This window comes from Cynocephalus volans, chromosome 2, assembly GCF_027409185.1.
Source record: "Cynocephalus volans isolate mCynVol1 chromosome 2, mCynVol1.pri, whole genome shotgun sequence".
In the NCBI taxonomy this organism is placed as follows: Eukaryota; Metazoa; Chordata; class Mammalia; order Dermoptera; family Cynocephalidae; genus Cynocephalus; species Cynocephalus volans.
Window position 1 is genome coordinate 143263045 of NC_084461.1, and position 17244 is coordinate 143280288.

The window sequence follows — 17244 nt, forward strand, 5'->3', positions numbered from 1 at the left end:
ATTCCCAACCAGAAATTCGTTAGGCTTTTTTCCAAACTGGTGGCCGCAGAGATGGTATCTGCCTCCCAGTAACAGGGAGTTTACCTGGGGCTGGAGTCCAGGGTGTGGTGGAGTGACAGTCGCCCCGCCCGTACCTCCTTGCCCTCCCGACACTGGCCGGGGACGCCCCCCCGCCACCAGCCCCGCCAGAGAACCGTGGAGGGAGTGGGAGCGGAGGCCGGTCTGCAGGCTAAGGAGGCCGGTCTGCAGGCTCCGGAAAGCCCCGCGCCAGGCCAAGCAAGTGGGAGGGCTCAGTGATGGCCGAGCAGGGCTTAGCTGCCCGCACCTGGGAAAATGGAGGCAGCACCGGGGCGGTGAGTGGCCTGGTGGTGCAGGCGGGAGCCGCGTGGGCATCCACCCCCCGAACAGAGCTGTGCCAGGGATCACTCACAGTGCTGTGCCAGGTCGGGCACTCACTCTGTCTCTGGTTTGCCGCCTTCCCAGTTCTTGGCCGCTGCCGCCTCGGGCTGTTCAGTCACGGCGCGGCTCGGGTGCTCCCAGGAATCTTCTTTAATGCCGGCCTGAAACCTCGAATCCTGAATAGGGTAGCTGGCCACCTTCAGCGCGGCCCCGGCCTCCGGGGTCCTGTCTGCATCCACAGCAGCCCTGGCGCCGTGTTCCCTGTTTCGAGACTCGCTTTTGCAGCTAAGAAACAGTTCTTTTCCTGCTCCACACTTCAAAGCTGTTGCCTGTAAATGAGGTAGCCTCTCCTGCGGGGGGTAAAGTGGCAGTCACCCCCCACGACCGGCCAGCAGCAGCAGTCCTCCCTTAAGAGATGGCGAGAGGAAGGTACACAAGTTTCCTGGCTGCCTGAGGCCCAGTGGCCACCTTTTCCACCTCAGCTACTCCGTGCCAGCCGCTGCAGCCGCCGCCATCTTGAAAACCCCCTATTATTTTTATTTAAAGATTAAGATGTTAAGGCTTAAATGGACTTCTGTTACTACAACTGTCCCCTACCAGAACTGGGTATAGAGTGCTATTTCTTGGGTTCAGATATTTTGCTTTAGACCTGTGGCAAGCCTAGTAAAACAGTGCCAGCGACATCATCATTAGCCATATTTATGGATGATGCTTCATGCTTGCAGCATTTCTGCCTGGGTAAACTTAACCAGCTATTTCTCAGGAATTGTGTCCTATAGGCAGCATTCATGAAACTGACCAAGTTTCTAAAGATAGCAGTAGAACCTACTTATGTCTTAGGTTGAGATGATACATCTTTGACAGCAACAGAGTACTTAAAAAAATACATACTCAACAGCAAGATGACCAGAAGATGTTCTGGTGTGTTACAAGTGCTGTTAAATAAATAGTGAGTGATAATTTTTAAATACAGAGGAGGGTATGTATGCAGCCAATAAAGCTGATAAAAATCAGAAAGAGAATCCAAAAGGGTCCCAGTGTTGTCAGACTTTTCAAGCAGTAAGAGCTGTGTAGGAATCCTTCTGTGAACCACAGAAATAATAAACACTGAGCCCATTGGAACATAATCTCAATCAGCAAGAGGCCACTGCTTTCCAGATTTCCTCACAGGGCCCTACTAATTCAATGCCAAAACTAGCAGTGGATTTCTTCCTTCTAATCTCCCCTAATGCCTTATTCAATTATTGTCACTGCTCTCCGACCATGCACTGTCCCTTCAGACTCTCATTTCCCAACTGAGTCAGTGAGAGGAGGCTCGGTGTCCATAGGACATAGTCTAAGACCACGGACCACCTTGTTTCACGTGAAAAGAAAGACACAAGAAAGAGGGGAGCAGGGGGAGCCCTCAAAGTTTTCTGGTAACCGCCTTATCTATTGGATTACTGACTAGAAGCAAACAAGGAACAAGGATATGTGGAGTTTGGAAGATTTCTCTAGTTGATTGGCAAAGGACACCTGGTCAGAGGGGAGGAAGATACTGGGAGCGGGGTGAACTGGGCATTTCAGTGCACCATAGGATGGCATCCCCTCTGCCCTGGCTGTACATTATTCTTTGGTGAGTAAGACTATTTTTTTTTTCTTTTCTGATTTTTACTTTTAACTCAGAGGAAAGAGAAATCACCCATCCACTGGGTGACTTCTTTGCCAAACCATGGAAGAAGCCAGGGGTGGTGTAGCATGTATTTGCAGTGGGGTGGACAAGGTGGGTAAGACGAAATACCTTCCCTGAGGCCAGAAGTGAGGATCTGTTCTTACAGGCTAGAGAGTGCCCTAGGGAAACTTGAGGATGAAGGCAACTTCTACTCAGAGAACATCAGTCGGATCTTGGATAACTTGCTTGAAGGCTATGACAATCGGTTGCGGCCGGGATTTGGAGGTAAGAAGCTGCTTCATTGCTAGACCAAACTCCTGTAGTCATCTGCCCTGATTACCCTGGAAGACCCCAAGGAGTTGGAAAGGAAGTAAGATATAAGAGTGGTAAGGTGGAGGGGTTCTGGAGAGAGACCACATGTGTCTTCCCACCGGTCTCTGCCCCTTCCACGATTAGTGACCTTATGAAGTTACTTGAACTCTCTAAGCTCAGTGTTCTCAACTGTAGCATGGGTGTAGGAACATGCTTGCCTCATAGAGTTGTGTGGGTGTACAATGAGATTCTCCATGTAAAGTACTTCTTTAGCATTTACTCCATTAAAGCTCAAATATATGTTAGCTATGATTATCATCTCTATTAGAACGCTAACTAGTTCTCTTCCGTTCCTTCATATTCACCCAATTTGACTAGAATAAACTCAAACTGAGGCAATTGATATGAGTTTTTAGAGTTGAAAGAACCAAGGACTCCCACTACCAGAGTACATTAAGATAGGTTACAGATTTTGGCTATGAGAGGGTTTTTGTGGTAAAATCATTAAGTTTAGTGCCCTTAACATCACTGGTAATAATTGCCGCATCCCTCTGGGCTGATTTCAGGAGCTGTCACCGAAGTCAAAACAGACATTTACGTGACCAGTTTTGGGCCCGTGTCAGATGTGGACATGGTGAGTGAGCTGTGAGTGAGTTGGGTATTTTTGCTTAGGAGAGGACAGTGGAGTTGCAGAACTAATGATAATGGGCATTGCCACCAAGCTTGGCTCCAGATTCACAATGCAATATGTGCGTGCTGGGAGGTCACGGCCATTAGAGCAGATTACTGGCTTAATCTCCTCCACATTTCACTAACAGCTCTGCTTGAATGTTTTAAACTGAGGGGTTTTTTAAGTTTATATCCTCTCTTCCATCCACTGATTCTTATTTTCAAATGGAAGATTTTCCCTGTCTTTGTGAAGTCCCAGTAAATTTGTTGGAGTAGGAAAACACGCACACACACACACAAGCACATGCACACATATAAATCCTATTCCATGTAGGAATATACTGAAGAAATCTATGAAACCTAAAATGAAATGTAACTGTTTTTTGTAGTAAAATCATTATCGGTATGTTTTATTAAAACAGTAAAGGCAATCATTCTGAATGCTAACGCAATCTTCCTTTTATATTGTGGATGGACCAGTAGGTGTTCTGGGTACTCTGTTCCTGGTACAGATGGCTGTAGGATTTGTAAGATGGTATTAATAGTGAGTGACAATAAAAACTTGAACGAGTCTACTAGAACAAAGTGTATCATGATTCCCCCCACACACAGTTATCAGGTAGCTTTTCTCTTTAAAACTAAAACATAAATACTAATGCTGAAATAAGCATAACTGTTTTAAAAAAGGTGGGTCATTAGATTTTATTAGGGACACATCATTCTACATAAACAGTTATTGGTGACTGTTTTATCTTCTGATTTTTGAGTTGACAAGAAAAGAAGAAAGATGGAAAGAAGGAGAAATGGAAGGAGTAGAGAAAAAAAGGAAAAGGGGAAGGGAAGAAAAGAAAGAAAGAAAACAAGAAAGAGGAGGAGAGAGGGACGAAGGGCTTTGTTGAAGAGATAAACATCTCAGCAGTTGAAGAGAATAAGCATTATTAAGAAGCCTGAACATTTTTAGTATCATATTTTTTATTTGAATACTAAGTCACTCTAAATATAAACAGCCACCATCATTTTCTACTCTATTATTGAAGTCTGGGTATACACAGAATTTTATTTCATGCATGCAGCTCTTTTTAAAGAATACTTGTACGATAGAGCCCTATTATAGCTTTGATCATTATTGTATGGGTATATCATGTGTTAGATTATATTTTAAAAATATAATCACTACTTACAGCAATAAGTCTTATGAGGAATTTAGAAGGTAGGCAAAGCAATTATTGATAATCCTTTGATATTGTTACATGTTATTATTTGTCATTGATTTTTGCAATAGCCCTTATTATGATTCTTAAATATTTTAATGTTATTTTGTAAAAGCCACAAATTTAAAATTGTAATTTTGATTATGCACACGTAAATGATGCTCTGTTTAGGATAATAATGGTAACATTTGCTTTTATGTTTCCTGAGAGCAATATAAAATAATTATGATGTGCAGCCATGGTGTGCTTATCAAATAATGTTTATCTATCCTTGGAACTTTACCGAATGGTGCTATGATGCTCTGAGAGGCATTTAAAGGTGAACAAAGGACTAGAGGGAATGGTTAGACTACCTGATGGTAGGAAGGCCAGCACAAAGCCTAAAGTGTAAATATTGTTTAATTTTCTTCTAAATTAAGGTGGGAGGTACCAATTGGTTGATAGGTAGAGAGGTGAATGACTGGATAGACAAAGAGGAAGAACACTGAAGAGAATTTGAAATGCATGTCGGAGGTTTGCACAACACCGCACTATCTTTTATAATAATATTACAAACTTTCTGACTTTGATAAAAATGACTCTCTAAAATCATCACTTTACTGAGACGTTATCATCATAAAAAGTCGCGTTATTTCTTAAGTTTTCGAATTGGGTCTATTAGCTAGTGAATGAACTATTCTTAACCAACCACCTCCCCAGCCTGCGTGAATATTTTCTTTTCTCTTAGGAGTATACCATGGATGTTTTTTTCCGCCAGACTTGGACTGATGAGAGGTTAAAGTTTGGGGGGCCAGCTGAAATTCTGAGCTTGAATAACTTGATGGTCAGTAAAATCTGGACCCCTGACACTTTTTTCAGGAACGGCAAAAAGTCAATTGCTCACAATATGACAACCCCTAATAAACTCTTCAGAATAATGCAAAATGGAACCATTCTATACACCATGAGGTGAGGTTTTTCCAATTCTGTTTCCTCTGCCTAAATGATTTGTCTATCATACTAACTCAGAACCATTTATTTCAATGCCCCTAGGCTTACCATTAATGCCGACTGTCCCATGAGACTGATTAACTTTCCTATGGATGGACATGCTTGTCCTCTCAAGTTTGGGAGCTGTAAGTTTCAAAAAGCTTCTGAGAGTGAAATAATACATTCAAAATATGTAATTATTTGGTTTTGGTTAGAGACTTAAAAGCAAGAGAGAAATATTACTGTGACGCTTTCTTTGTGATTCCAGGAATATACTTGTTTAATCATGTCTGTCAATCTCATGTAAAGAGGTATTATTCACCGAAATTAGAGATAAAATTAAAGACAATTTATATTTGTATTACCTTGTTATATAGACAATACTTGCTTTGAAGGAAAACAAAAAACAAAAAAGAAACAAACAAACCCAACTAGTCAGATTCGCTGCTATGTTTAACTTGTTTCAAAAATTCAGATGCTTACCCCAAAAGCGAAATCATATATACGTGGAAAAAGGGGCCACTTTACTCAGTAGAAGTTCCAGAAGAATCATCAAGCCTTCTACAGTATGATCTGATTGGACAAACAGTATCAAGTGAGACAATTAAATCTAACACGGGTAAGACTTTGACCAGTGCATGGATGCAATCGGGCAAGGTGACTCCAGTGCACATTTTCAAAATACCTATTTCTTTTTCCTCTGCATTAGCCATTTTCAGCTCAAAAAAGCATGCTGTTTTGAAATGAATGTAGCTTTCCTTAAAATTGATGTTGCAACCAGGTGCATATAAAGATTTTTGTAATTTTGGTGCAAGTACTTTTGTGTATATATGACACAAAGAACCTCATGGAAAACAATCAACTAATGTGTCTCTTTGCTCTGTCATCTGATGATTAAGTAGCTTTTCATACATTAAAATATGTATGAAATTTGCCTGTTTTCCTGCAGTACATGTTAATTTAAAAATCTTTAAGATTTATATGCAACTGGATTCTTTTTTCAGATTGTCAGCAGTAATAATATTGATATCCATGTCTTCCAACAGGTGAATACGTCATAATGACAGTTTATTTTCACTTGCAAAGGAAGATGGGCTACTTCATGATACAGATATATACTCCTTGCATTATGACAGTCATTCTTTCCCAGGTGTCTTTCTGGATTAATAAGGAGTCGGTCCCAGCAAGAACTGTCTTTGGTATGCTTCACACTTGATGCCCCTTTCCATTCATCCTCCATCTCTCATTGCTTGTATATTTTGGGTGAATATTCACACCAATGTACTATTTCAGTCCACAAAGGAAATAGATTCTTATCTCATTCCAACACATATATTATGTAAAATGACCCTCATCTTACCGCAGATTACGTGGTGAATCAATAATAAATTTGGGCAAGATTTCCGGCTGGTTTCCTATGACTTTCATATGCCCTGTTTACCAGTATTTTATCTTGATTTGCTTTTTCACAACTAAGGAAAAGCACAAAGGTAAAGACTGATGTGTAAATTCATAAAAAAGGCTAAGATATTGGACCCATTAATATATAAATTGTATCTCAATTTTATGAGATTAAGTCATATAAAATTGCCATTTTTGCAGGTCTAAAAGTAGTTAAATATTACAATTTCCTGTGGCTCAACCTAGATTTTTACTTCCATGTATGATGTATAGAATCACTAATACTTTTGATGAAGCAAAATGAAATCATAAGAAAAAGAGCTGTAACTGGAAATATTATCCATAACAAAATCTAATTATTTTCTGGATTTTCATGATTATAAATTTAGTAGTCTATAAGGATGACCATAGTTGAACTGGAATCTCAGATGAGCCTTGATTTTTTTTTTACTGTATTAAAATAGATCTCTTTTTACAAATTATAAATCAGTATCTACATAATGTTGACCATCAATGCTACACATCTCATAGTGGTATAAATTCCACAAGTCATACTTGAAGAAGAAAAACTGCTGGCAAATGAGTGATAAAATTCTTTTTCTCATGAGTAACTATTTTATCTTAAAATCAAGCTAGAAATTAAATAAAAAATTGGATAACCAAGTTCTTAACTATAATGAGAGATGCTATCAGTTACTCAAATTGATCAGAAAATTGAGTTTTTTGTTTGTTTGTTTTGTTTTTTTTACTTAAGTGATAATAATCTGTCATGTTTTCTCAAGCAGTAAACAACTAAAACTGTTCATGACTTAAATTTTATAAGTTAAACTAATTCAGTTCAACAAATAGTTTTTTGAGTAACTACAACATGTCACTGCACTAAGTATTAAAGGATACAAAAATAACACCTATAATAATAATTATGAACTGTTACAATACAATAAAATAACAAAAATTACTTTGCATTGATATTTAGTCCTCTCTACCAACATGTTTTCATATGATCTTGTTATAAGATTTCCAAGGCTAATACTGCATTTCCCATTCTTTTTCATTTTAGGGATCACCACTGTTTTAACCATGACCACTTTAAGCATCAGTGCTCGGCACTCCCTGCCAAAAGTGTCATATGCAACTGCCATGGATTGGTTCATAGCTGTTTGCTTTGCTTTCGTCTTCTCTGCTCTTATTGAGTTCGCAGCTGTCAACTACTTCACCAATCTTCAGACACAGAGGGCCGAAACAAAGGCACAGACTACAGCCCCACCCCCAGTTATAGTATCAAAAGTGACTGAACCCTTGGAAGATGAGATTGTTTTGGTAATTTTTACTTTTCTAATGTTAGAAAATGTTTTGCTTTTCTAATGTTTTACTTTTCCTATCATATAGGAAAAGACAGCCCAAACAGTGATTATTAACAACTAGAGAGTCTAAAAGTAATATTAATTGAGCACAAGTTACATAATTCTAGTTCCAAGAGCAAGGCCAATTTCTCTTCCAACTTCACAGAGAAAAGCTAAGGAACAATCCTTCATTTACCTTTGCTCTAAACTTTTGGCATTTTTCTTTCATCATCCTCACTTGCACTGGCAGATTCCAAGCTCTCAGAGGAGACTAGAAAATTCTTATTAGCCTTTAGTTATTTCCTTTAAACAGATTCACTTATACCAACTAGAGAGAATAAAGTAAAAAAAAATTCTTTTTTTCTAATGAGGCTTTATTCCGTAGGAAAGAAACAGGGACTCCTACAGAATGAACAATTTTTTTGTTAGAATTCTGGTTGTTGCTTCATTTCATGAAGGCAAGATGTGAATAGTGACTAACAGATTTGATGAATGCTGAGTCATAACACAAGTATTTTGTTCATGTTAAAACATTTCTCCTATTCACATTTGTATATTAAACACATGTATATCAATGAGTTTATATGTAAGGATTTATAATCAGTGAGATATAACCATAAATTTATGTTAAACTTGCTGCAGTTAAACTCTGGTCCCCAAAGGTTTTTGAATAAGAAACATATGGTAGCATTAATAATTCAAGGGCCAAAAATGTGCCCCTAAATTTCAGTTTTGTATATGAATAAATTCTCACAACAATTAAGCTGAACACATTTTTAAATGGATTATAAAACCGAATAAGAAGCATAAATTTTTATTTTAATACAAACCTCAAAGAGCAATTCTTAGTAAGAGAAAAAATTTTGCTCTGTAGAGTAATGCAGACACTTGAAACTGGAAATCTCTTTATAATTGATCAATTCTAGTAAGCATTTCCAAATCTCAAAATCATATGCAGCCCAGTAATCCTCAGTTTAATTTCATGATGCAAATTTTAAAGCTGTGTGTATTCTATTTCTCCAGATCTGAGGCATTTGTTGGCTAAAGAGGTAATAATGTTCTTATTGAAATTTTTATCTTTAATAAAGTAAGAAACTTATTTAAGAATTTACATTTTCTCCAAGAAATGATAGAAGGCCATTCACATAATGAGTGGACATTTATAATTTAAAGATTTTTTAAATTAGCCTTCATTAAAAAATAAGAAAAAGTTTGCAATTGAGTGATCAATTCTAATTACCTTCTTTTACAAATGGGAAAACAGTCTCAGAAAGGGAAAATATTAGTTACTAGTTAGTAGAAAAACTAGGAATTCATTCCAGAACTCCAGAAATCCAAAATGTTACAGAGCCTGAGGCTTTCCCCTGTCTAATTCCTCAAAGACTGAAATATATAAGAGTGCATACCACCGGATAAAACACTTTCAGAATGTAGGTGAAGTCATTTCCCAAATTCTTCCTCTGACAATGACATTTTCTCTATATATGTGGTTTGAAAGGTCACCAAAATATAAATTTTGCAATGAAAATATGCTAGTTTCTATACTTAGTCCAAAACACTTAAAACCTGTTTTTCAGGAAAGATACATTGCAAATATTTTTGAAAATTATTTTATGTCTGTAAAAGTAAGTGATTATGTTATATGCTATCTACATGCATATAAATATAAAACCTACATATTTTCCAAAGGTTATATATTATCTTAACATATATCTATAAATGAGAAAGAATTGTCTATCAGAATTCAGTTTAACAGTTTTTATTTGAGAAAACTAGTAAAAATGACAAAAAATAATTATTCAGAAATGGTAAAAAAATAACTGGAATTATTTTGAATGGTGGTTAGTTATTGAAATAAAAAGAAATGCCAAATTCTCCAACTCTTTTCAGATATTTAGTATTGAGAGGAATATGATTTCAACTCCTGGCAAAAACATAGAGAAATCATCCCTTCGAGCTATTATTTTAAAAGCATAATTTATTAATAAAATGGAATTTAAGATCTCAGGTCTTCATATAAACTATCTCCTACAATCTTAAAATAGTAACATATAATGAGCAGGTCCTTTGGGAAGCTGGATAAAAAATTGCATTTAAATAATCTAAAAATACTTTTTTCTTGCAATTTGCCTTTTTTCTTATAAAAAATTCTATTTCTAAACCTGGCTCCACTGAAAATATTTTAAAGCAATGAATAGGAGAATTTTGTTTCTAAAACTCTAAAGTGTAAAAATAAAAATAAAAACAAAAATAAGCAGACCAAACAATGTAAACCTTGAAGCTACCAAAAATAAATATAGGTAATTACATGAAAAATTTACATTTTATTTGTTTATGTCAAAACTTGGCAAGTTGTCTTATATAACACAGAGGAACAAACATAAATTACACATTTGCAATTTATACTACACAGTATATATTATGATCGCATGACATTTTCTTTCAAATACCGTGACGTTTAAAAATGCCTATTCAGTTGTAATCAAAACAACATTATTTGAAAAAGTTGGACATTGAAATAGCAAACTATTGAAATGAAATTAAGTGTTTGGATATTTCATGTGATTTCGAGTTGTATATTTTCATATGCTTATTGCTTTTCACAGGAAACTACTTAGAATGGATGTGGGCAAATGTTTATTATTTCTATCACTTTGATTTTGAACTTCAAATTTAATACAATAATGACAAAGAAATTCAGACATTTAAAATCTAGGACTCAAACCCGAAAAGAAACCTTAAAGCTAAATCCTCAGAAGTGCTCTTTAGACTAATTATCTTTCTGTTTTTAAGGTATTTAGAATTGGAGACTTCTTTTTTTTCTTTTTTTAGGTTTTGAGGAGAAATTATCAACAGCTTCTTTCCTGCTTATATGGTGTCTTTCCTTATTGTTTTTATCTGATATGCTACTGACATTAGAGAGTTATTTGGCTTCATGGTTTCAGAACCTATTATGTGTCTGGAGTATACCTACACTTCATACAAGACCAAATTTGGTCCTTGACCTCTTTTTGCATGGTTTGCTAGTTTCCTTGTTATTTAAAAGGTTTAAGCCCTTAGGAACCACTATGTTCCTAAGAATGAATGTCCCCTGCCCCATTTATACTTTTTTTGAGTATTGTCATCACTTCCAATGTGGCTTCTTCTCTTCACAAGGGGTGTGATGCTTTTTGTAAATTATCTACATAAAAAGTTGACCAAAATTTTATTAGTCAGCACAAGAACTATATTTATTCTGATTACATTGTCTATTTCCTTTTTATATGGCACACATTTGTTGAATACTTATATATTCACTGAGTTGTTCATACCCTGAATATTTGTTCAGTGCATTTATGTAGAATGCAAAGAGTATATTAAAACATGATATCTATCGAGAGGGCCTCTTCCCTCACAGAACTTCTTGTCTAAAAGGAAGAGAGCCAAATCATGAGCCTTAATAAAACTTTGTGATAAAGGTGGTGGTTAGAGAGCTATAGTACACTCAAGTAGCCATGCAAAAGAATGTAACTTAGTCTGGAGGGGTCTTACTTCTAGAAGAATGATGTTTAAGCTGAGTGCAGAGTGATGAGACTGGCCCTGTGCTAGAAGCACTAAGCCAATTGTTAGAGACTTGGACATAGACAGGGACAAGACATATGATCTTCCTGTCCTCTTCAAGGCAGGGATCTGAGCTGGACCATTATCATGCTGCCTTCAACTATGCAGAGAGAGAAACGAAGGATAGAATACTGAAAGGTTTGCTTTTCCTGTTCCAAATACTGTCAAGATTTCTTTGAGCACTGTCATTACTGTCTAGAATTAGGGATTGAATTAAGACCATCAGAGACCCTAAGCAGCAGAAAGATCACAATGCCCCTTCCCTATGGTGCCATTAGATGGTTTGTGATGGGAAGGGAGTATAAGTGCTTAGCTCTTTCTCCTCACCTTCCATCAAATACCCACCCAGTGCTTCCAAACATCCTCACATGGATTCCGGACATGTCCCTTAGCACCACTGACCAGCCAGATTGCTGCCAACAAGCTGCCTCTCTGTAGAAATTCTTGTGTTGTCTCTGCTCCCAACTGTAACATAAATGCAAGAAAATCCAACAGAGTTCTGTTTTTCTCCATAATGATTAACAGGATGGTTTTGAAAAATATCAAATAGTAAAATGTCTTCAAAAATATTTTCTCTTATTTTGGGGGCCCCTATTTACTCTTTCTAAAAACAGGTGCTTTGTTTATCCCTTCAGTAGTGAAGAGCATCTAACTCAGTCTCGAGGGGTCTTTACTTCTAGAGGAGTGATGTCTAAGCTGAGTACAGAATGGTGAGAAGTAACCCATTGTCTCTTTATTTTTAAACAATAGATTCTTGAATGATGTATCAAAATTGCTCTAAATACTTTCCAAATGCGTTATCCCTACATCAAATAATTGATTGTCATAAATTCCAATTTTACTCAAAATACCTTTGCAATAAGGCGTTACTTAAAACAAAGCAGTGCTCTAAAAATACCTAAAGCAGGATGTCACTCCGCAGCAGGGAAGCCCTGGAAATATTCAAAACCACAGGTGCTCCACTCAAAACAGTGACAGCCCCAAGCTGAGCCCTCATCTGGACTCTGACAAAAGCCTATTTTACCATCAGCTGAAGCTGCTAGGCTTACAATAGAGCAGGCGGGGACTGATGCAAACCTGTAGCTTGAATGGCTCACAAAATTGGCTTTCTTTTTATTTCAGAAATTCAATGCGTTTCTTCTAAATTGGTGTCCAGTCCCCTCATGCTGCCAATTCCCAATTATCGAGCAGCTGATTATCCAGCATGTGGGGTAGCTGGGCCTCGTGCAATTCCTTTAGTATATTGTATTTGCTGCCTGCTAGAGATCCCCCCAATCACTGCTGGGCAGTAGGACAGTTGTGATTCTGAACCAGTGATTCTCAATGGGGAGCTATTTTTTTCCCAAGAGGACACTTGGCGATGTCTGGAGATGTTTGGTTGTCACAACTCGGGGTGAGAGGTGCTACTGACAACCTGCAAGTAGAGGCCAGGGATGTTGCTCAATTTCCTGTGACATCCCATGTGGGGGACAGTCCCTCACAACAAAGAATTATCTAACCCAAAATGTCAGCAGTTCTGAGGCTGAGAAACCATTTCCTAAGCCCTAAAGCTGATGGGAAGACAGCATAATGACTGTTAAGAGTGTTCTCTTTGGCATCTGAGAGGGACTGAATCTAGGCCTTGCCACTTATTACTTGTGGGAACTTTCTGCTCAAGCCTCCATTTGCTCTTAAATGAAAACAATATAACATTATAGATTTTTTTTAAGGAATAAATGAAATGATTCTTGCACATTGCCTTGAAGTGCTTGTCAACAGTAAGCATTTAGAAATGGTACCTATAATATTTTAATGTGATGTAAGATAATATATTAAAATACATTGTAACATATTATAAAACTTTTGGTTCCCTTTTCTTGGTCTGTCTTCTCCAAGAAATCTTGGAAGTGTTTAGATTTTGTTTCACTTAGTGATTCAGCATATGTTTATTAATATGTTCTATGCACTGGCTAGGCACCATGGAGCGCTCATAAGTGAGAATAAGGTGCCCTCTACCATTAAGGGGATTTCATGCTAAGGGAGGAGACAAGCCACAAGAGACATAATGATACTTACAAGGGAGAATATGATAATAGCTACAAGATTTTTAATAGCTAAGTAGGCAGCAAAGTGCATGAAGGCTGGGATAAGCTGTGATGTTCGGTGGTGCATGAGTTTGATATCAAAAGAAAGAAAGATAAAGATGGGGTGGCAGATGAATGTTATTCCAGGCAAAGAGGAAATAAAGTAAAGATAGGTAAGTGGTGAGATTAAGCAGCAGATGTGTATTACAAACAATTGAAAAAGTAGTAATAGCTAAGGTTTGCTGAGCAAATATGTATACGTATATATGTGTGTATATTTGAGTACGTATCTATATATCATACATTTTTCTTAAATTATTTTTAAAAAACAGGAAAAAACTTATGAGGTAAGTAATACTTGTTCCTAACTATAAAGATAGTATAACTTGAAGAGTAGGGAGAGTCAGAAACTGTGACATCTATGGCGTGTCTAAGTTGTATTGCAAGTGAGCAGTAGATATGGAATTATAATCTAGGGATTTCTGACTCTCCTGTGCTCTTATCTCCTAGGTAACCCTCCACAGAGATTGTTTGGGGAAGTAGATGAAACAAAAGGGTAATCCTATTGTAGGAGACTTTAATTACAGTCTAATTGCATTGTACTTAAATATTTCATGGTGTTTCGTTTTGAATTATATCCCTTAACTCTGGACCAGGGTTATTTGGCAATTCTCATTAAGTCTTTTGTGACAATGCCAAGAGATTCACAAATAAATCCCGCCCCCACCTCTGAAGAAAAGGGAGGAAAAAAACAATGCCTTACATTTTTATGGTATTTTGTATTTTACAGTCACTTTTCCATCCCAACAAACTAGGCATGTCTGCCTTCCTTTCACATAGTATAGAAAGAAAAACTGGTTTCAGACAGGCAATGCATGCTATTAAAAGTTAAGATGAACCTAGAATGAAAATCTGCTCTGCAGGCTTGCCCTCCTTCTGCTCCTTCATGATCATTAGAAATTTTACTAGAGCAAAATATTTTAGTGTTTCGTAAACGTTGGAAGAGGATGGCTCTTTTTGGAGGATGAAACAGTGACACATTTTGCTCTTTCAGGTAGAGAACATTTTAATAACATATTAATGGATAAAAATTCAAATGAGAGTCTGAGAAACATGATAGAAAAGTCTTGGAAGATGGTGCTATGCTAATTCTCTAAGAGGCAGCGTGCATTGAGATCTACTCTGATTTACTCTGGTCCTAACCACACACAGTCTGGTGACTCTGGCACAGCAGTCCTCAGCTGTCACATTTTTAATAGAAAGTGTCACATTTCCTCCCCAAGATTAGCAAACTAGACCCTCTACTATTTTAAACTCTCTTCCACCTCCAAGAACTATGATTTATTTAATTCTGTTCAGAATGCGTAGCACAGTACTGAGCCAGTAGATAAAGAAGAAAGATACTTCTTGCTTAAAACTCGCCATGGTTATGTCAAATTAGGCTTGACTACACATTCATTTTTGCTTTTGTTGAAGAAACAGATTTTCCTATGGCCCCTACAAGCACACTGTGCTTGAATTCTCTGTGATGACTATTATTATTCAATCAATAACTTCCAAGGCAAATCAAACAGAAAAATTCAGGAGGGGAATATAGAAAGAAGAGGCTCTTGGGATGTTGTTCCTGCAGTCCGAGTGCCACCACATTGGAGGGTCTTTTTGATCCTGTGGCTCAACCAGCACAAGGAGGCAGCCATCTCATCCTATTGCTGCAGGGTTGTTGGCTAAAGCCACGGGAGTCTGCCCATGTGAGTTATATACCCTGCTAGGCAGCAAAGTGGTGATTTTGCTGCCAGGGAAGAAACAAGGCCATTTTACAAGATCAGGGGTAATGTACAGTGAAGGTTTGAAGGTGGACACCCAGCAAGGACAACCTGGCCACAGGAAGAGTGATTGTTACGGGATGTAGATAAGAAAAGATAAGAATCAGAGGAAGGCCCTATAGACTCCAGAAGCACGAAAGGAATTAAATCAGACAGGATCTGAGTCTGTGACCTAGTCCCAATACTTTAGAGTAAAGATGAGAAAATGTTGGAATGAAACAAGCATTGAAATTGACCAGTGAGTTCACTGCTAGCTGTGAGACCTTGGAAAAAAGCATTTTCTCTACCTGGATCCTAGACTTTTCACCTGTCAATTAATGTGTTAAGCATCTCTTTCAAGACTAAAATTGATTGACTTATGATTTCAGTGGAATGGAAAGTCTAATGATAGAAAAAGACCATATAGCAACTCTGAGGTTAGTAAATAAATCATTTTTGATTTAGACGACAGGAGACCAGTGAGGATGTTCTGAATGGGAAGTAGGAAGTTCTCAATATAGAACTTCTGGGGTAAGAGGCAGGTGTATTTCAAGGCATGAACAGTCATGTCACACAATTTAAAGATATTTATACTTTGTTGCTGGCTTTTGGCATACATGGGCTAATTATTAGTATTATTTTTAATGTCAGCAGGTTCAAAATTATGAGTGTGTAAAGATGAAAATATAGGCTGGGAATGTGTCTAGAAGAATGATATCAATGAACTGAACTGTGATTTTCTTGTATTAATTAATTGTCAACATATTCCAAATTGGAATCCACCTTCCTCATACACTTCCCCCCAACACTGCCCACACCCTTTGCCTTACAGGTTTGTGTATAATCAGGGAGCAGATATGCCTCTGCAGCCTGGCTCATCTTTCCTAATGGTGCAATGCTTAACACGGTTTCTGGGACATGGAACATGTCTGGCATCAATTGCTGATATATTGAATTTTAGGATGTTGGCTAGAAGCACATGATTTTTTAAAAATGTGTTTTAACCCTTCCATGGAAAATCAGCACCATCAAATACTATCAAGAATTTGTTGATGTTTTACCTTACGTAATAAGTAAATAGTCAATAAATACGTGTCAATGGAAAAAAAACTGAATGGCTAAATAAATGGTCTCTATTCTTTTCCCAGATGAATATTTATGTCTTCTTTTCCCCACAGCATCCTGATTCCAAGTACCATCTGAAGAAAAGAATCACCTCTCTGACTTTGCCAATAGTTTCATCCCCTGAAGCCAGCAAAGTCCTCACTAGAGCACCCATCTTAGAATCAACACCTGTCACCCCGCCACCAGTCTTGCCAGCCTTTGGAGGCACCAGCAAAATAGACCAATATTCTCGAATTCTCTTCCCAGTCGCATTTGCAGGATTCAACCTTGTATACTGGATAGTTTATCTTTCCAAAGACACAATGGAAGTGAGCAGTGGTATTGAATAACTTGCAGCCAGGACGGTGTTCTATAAGTTCTCATGTTCTGTATGTTTTTTTTTTAAAATAGCATTGAGATGCATTTAAGAACATGAAGTCAAAATCGAAAATCTGTCATACAGCTTTGAGTAAGCATGTATTGCCCCAAAGCAATAATGTTACTTCTCAAAATTGTAAGTGAAGGTTGCTGAAAAATATAGCTTTTCTGTAAATTAGAGAAAAATTTTATAAAAGGGTAAGATGGATTCAAGATGAATGTGCCAACCTTTGTCCTTCATTGTTCAATATTTTGGTCACTGTGAATAACATTTATCACTAGGCAGAAAATAAGAAATGCTGACACTTCTAAATGTTGCCTTAAATATGTTTATTTTGGCAT

General features: G+C 37.4%; 1 protein-coding gene across 1 annotated transcript; it reads left to right on the forward strand.

The window, feature by feature from the left end:
• Positions 1-1976: 1976 nt before the first annotated feature.
• Positions 1977-16874, forward strand: GABRA6 (gamma-aminobutyric acid type A receptor subunit alpha6). The gene is made up of 9 exons (XM_063086026.1): positions 1977-2014; positions 2217-2335; positions 2929-2996; positions 4970-5190; positions 5275-5357; positions 5687-5830; positions 6258-6410; positions 7673-7932; positions 16599-16874. Exons 1-9 carry the CDS (start codon positions 1977-1979, stop codon positions 16872-16874), a joined length of 1362 nt encoding a protein of 453 aa, XP_062942096.1.
• The last annotated feature ends 370 nt before the right edge of the window (positions 16875-17244 follow it).

Excerpts from the sequence above, each read along its gene's own strand:
- GABRA6 (XM_063086026.1), top strand. The coding sequence starts at position 1,977 with ATGGCATCCCCTCTGCCCTGGCTGTACATTATTCTTTG. Across the intron at positions 2,997-4,969 it reads CCGTGTCAGATGTGGACATG|GAGTATACCATGGATGTTTT; the intron begins GTGAGTGAGCTG and ends CTTTTCTCTTAG. Across the intron at positions 7,933-16,598 it reads TGGAAGATGAGATTGTTTTG|CATCCTGATTCCAAGTACCA; the intron begins GTAATTTTTACT and ends TTTTCCCCACAG.